This window comes from Nanorana parkeri, unplaced genomic scaffold (assembly GCF_000935625.1).
Source record: "Nanorana parkeri isolate BGI_ZX_2015 unplaced genomic scaffold, ASM93562v1 scaffold581, whole genome shotgun sequence".
Classification (NCBI taxonomy): domain Eukaryota; kingdom Metazoa; phylum Chordata; class Amphibia; order Anura; family Dicroglossidae; genus Nanorana; species Nanorana parkeri.
Window position 1 is genome coordinate 683,001 of NW_017306849.1, and position 4,084 is coordinate 687,084.

The 4,084-nt window shown below is 38.3% G+C and overlaps 1 protein-coding gene across 21 annotated transcripts in view; it reads left to right on the forward strand.

Annotated features, from left to right (window-relative positions):
* PAX2 (paired box 2) overlaps positions 1-4,084 on the forward strand; it is a 65,879-nt gene that overhangs the window by 23,990 nt on the left and 37,805 nt on the right. For 9 of the 21 annotated variants that reach the window (XM_018562511.1, XM_018562508.1, XM_018562513.1 and 6 more), the window contains exon 6: positions 680-751. The exons of the other annotated variants lie outside the window; for them this stretch is intronic. In XM_018562511.1, the coding sequence (XP_018418013.1) occupies positions 680-751 (72 nt within the window). The remainder of the gene's footprint in view (positions 1-679; positions 752-4,084) is intronic. 21 annotated transcript variants of the gene reach the window in all.

Below are 4,084 nucleotides of genomic sequence, written 5' to 3' on the forward strand. Positions count from 1 at the left end.
ATATTATATTATATTATTTTTATATATATATTTTTTACATTTATTTTAAATGTATATATATTTGTATACCCCCACCATTCAGTAACATGTTATGTTGATACAAAAAACTCTCACAATGCATATTAGATCATATCATGGTAATGAATGTGCCAGTTGATCTAATCCAAACTAACCACCTGTTCAAGGAATTTTTCTGGGTACTTACATTGCCTATATATTAACATTAATATCCAAATATCAAATTTAAGAGTGTACTGAGGATGCTTTAATACTAAGCTGTTCTTGACCATTATAATGACCTCCATTCCGAAATCACCTGCAAACTATTATGTTGTTTTAACTGAATAGAGACATCAGGGGCTTTTTGGAATATTTTGTTGGATATTGCTGCTTTTGACATATTGTTTTACTGACAATTTTAAAATGTTACAACAAACAAGTGGCAGTTTGCCCAGACTGTAGAAATAGAGGTAAGAAGAAATGTGAGAAGATAAGGCTATGTAGCAGGGAGTGTGACATGGTACAAAAAACCTCCAGAAGATTATTGTTAATGATGTGATATGTGGGGAGAGGTTGTATCCTTAACTGATAATAGGATGTATCATTGATATTATGCACTGAGTAGGTAAAGTGGATGTCATAGCTCTAAGTGAAAGATTGGGTTTTTTTCTGCACACAGGCAATATGGATACAAGCTATCGTTCATACATGTTGAACAGGGCCAGACTTGGAATACTAAAATGCAGCCAAGGTACATTAAGTAAACCCGCACATTTATTTTGTACAATAACAAATTTTGGCAAGTCTGGTACCTCAATGTTATTTCAGTCCTGTTGTGGGTCCCCAGACTATAACACTATAAACTTGTTTTAAACATGAGGTCAAACAGCCCACAGGAGCTTACACCAGACCACTAACACTCATAATGCCAGACTGCCAATATAGTAGTGGTGCCGAATTAATAGATTTTTAGGGTTAGGCTTAGTACCCAGTAAAATAGCAATTGAGTATAAGGAAACCAATGACCTTTATACAGTAGGCGATTGGGTTGTGTCTAAGGCTTGCTACAACTGAACTGAATCAGTAGGTGTGTCAGATTTTGCCTGTTGGTATGCTATCTGTTTGTAACAAAAGTTTGACCATATGAAATCTCATCTTTGTGTGGATCTAGTGCTGTGAACTTCCTGTGAGCGTTCTCTACCGTCTGCTCCTTTTGCAGTGGTTTTAAGATTCATATTTACTAAAGGAAAATGGGCTGTTCACTTTGAAAGGGAATTTTCTGTATGGGAATTTTCCCCTAGCTTAGTGAATGTGGTGAAAATTCAATGTGCAAAGAATAATCAATCATGAGCAAGGAAAATATAAAAAACTATAATTTTGCTTGTCCATGATTGGATGATGGACATTAGCAGTCCTGCCCCTCATTCACTAAGCTAAGGGAAAATTCCCTTGCAAAGTGAACAGCCTATTTGCCTTTAGGAAAGCAACCCAAATGACTCCATCACATGATTTAGACAAGCTCTAAATGCAGAGAGGAGAGAAAAAGGTTGGGGAAACTTTATCTAAAATTTTTGGAATTTAGAACCACAGTTCGGCTTATCGTTTGGCTATGATATAGAGAAACCATGGTGAAAAGGATCCTGTTGAACCACTGAATGGCGTAAGCTGAAACACACTTGGAAAGACAAACTCATGATGAATCACTTTAACATGTTAAAGTGTGTCATCTTACCTTTCCTCAAATGTCACAGCATTTTTGTTTGCGTTCAATATGTTTCAGGGTCTGCTCCAGCCTACAGTCAATGCTTACCATACAGTAGACTATTTCATGAAAGTCTGTCCTATATCTCCAGTCACTGGCTAGCATTCCTAATGCCCATTATATTCACAATGGCTGCCCCATAGCGCAGGCCAGCCTCAGTGGTCTGCAGATGAACACTCTCTGTGTGGACATGGAGTAGGGGTTAAAAATCTTTGGTGCAGTATATAAAACATGAGCTCCAAGCCAGAACTAAACAAAGTGAGGGCAATCGTTTGTTTATTTATTTTCCGTCAGGACTCCAAGCAAAAATGTATAAATCTCGTTGAATATAGATGCATTGTCGGTAGTACAAATGCTCTTTGGCCATCCTATATAAGGTGAGAAGTCTGCCACTACTCTGTCATCTTTGTTGCTGCTTTCATTACACAGTTGCAGCGGCACGGATGATTAAGAAGAGTGGAGATAATTATGTGTCAGGATGATGTAGCCAAACTCTTTGGTTGGGTGAAGGCAGCAGAGTGATTCACAGCACCAGCTATATGCGAGAAACAGAGAGGCCTGAACGCTTCTATTCTCCCTTGTTTATTGAAAGAGTTAAGGGAAATCAGCCAAGTAATTCTCCTTTGTACATTTTCCCAGATTCCACTGTTAAACAGAAACAAGCGCAGGGAGATATCTTAAATAAACGGCATTTAATCACATTCTAGAGGGAAATGATTATTCGACAGCGACCGGGTTAAAATGAGAATTTGGTGGCATGCTCTGGCTGGGCCGTGTAACAAATTTATTATTATTTTCATGATGTTTCAGGTTTTATGCCTTATTCTTGGATTTACAACCAGCTTGGTATATTGTTGGAGTTATTATAACTGACTGAAGCAGCATCATTTCAGGCAATTTTTTTCCCCTTTATAGATTTGTTAGATTTTTGCTGTGTTGACAGGTTACACAGAGCTGGGCTATGAGGTTTTATTTTTACATTCTGGTTTTCAATTTTTATAGTGCGCCTAAAATTATATACTGCCTTTGTGCAACATATTTAGTAAGTTTAACCCCCTAGACCCCTCTGAAGTCTTCTTAGCTCCACTACAGATAAATAAGCATAGTTTAAAAAGCAGTGGCAGTCAGCTGGAACTGATGCTTCAGATTTGGACAACAGGCTTTTCAGCTTTTCAGATACTGTAGATCTATTAAAGATATGGTAATTAGTATTGCTGGTTTACAGTACTTAAAGAGGACCTATCATGCAGCACCAAAGATCTCATGTTAGGGGGAAGCTCCAAGTTTAGGTTGCCATCCCTATCTGCTAGTGACTCTGCCATGTACTAACAACTCCCTCCCCCAACTCCTCTTTCAAATAACGAGACCCTGATTCCACTAAGGTTTACATTTACTTGGTGGACTGAAGTCTTACCATGCGGATAAAGTGGTTTTAATATATAAATACATTTTTCAGTTATAGTTCCCAGTATCGGTAAAACTCCAGAGCTGTGGGGGATGGGTGATCCCTCCTTGTTACTGCACAGAGGGACCAAAAGCGGACAGAGGATTTCAAGTTAAACTAGAAATCTATTTTAATACGACAGCTTGAATAAAAGCTACAATTTCCTGTACATTGACTAACATACAGGTTCCTTCACAACTGAGTGGTTTAATGCAGGGAAACACAGCAAAAATGACCACAGTTGGTCACAAATGTCCACAAATGACCACAAATGTCTGCGGATACATGCAATGTGCTGTGACCATGTGATTCCAAACATATGCGTGGAACAGTCAAAGTGCATATTCTATAAAGTATAAGGTAGTGGCAGGTGACCTCCGAGGATACCTTATCACTCCACTGAAACCACTCTTTTAATACCTTAGGCCTTTGTGACCTGCACGTAACAGTGTTTAGATCTAAACAAGCTTCCAAACTGTCCTTCTCCTCAGCTGTATATGAAACACTATAGCAAGCTATGCCATAAACAGCATCAGACCATTCAGAAGAAAAAGAGAGAGCTGCATGCTAGGAAGAAGAAACTAGAGTCTGGTTTAATGTGCTGTTGTGTGTAGACCACTCGAAAGAGACCTACAAAAATATGGGAGCTGCCATTGCTAAATTCAATTTTAAGGTACAGATTCTTACTGAAATCCTAAAACTGTTTTCACTATCCAGTGACTTCTTGATCTGGAATAAGGCAAGTCAAATATGTCAAGACATCTTTAGTCACTTGCTTGTTCAAGATAAAAGTCTAGGGGCATGCACCTTAAAAAACCAAGTCAGCAATGGAAATTTTCATGTTTTTATTTCCACAGCTTCACTTTAAAGACGGGCTG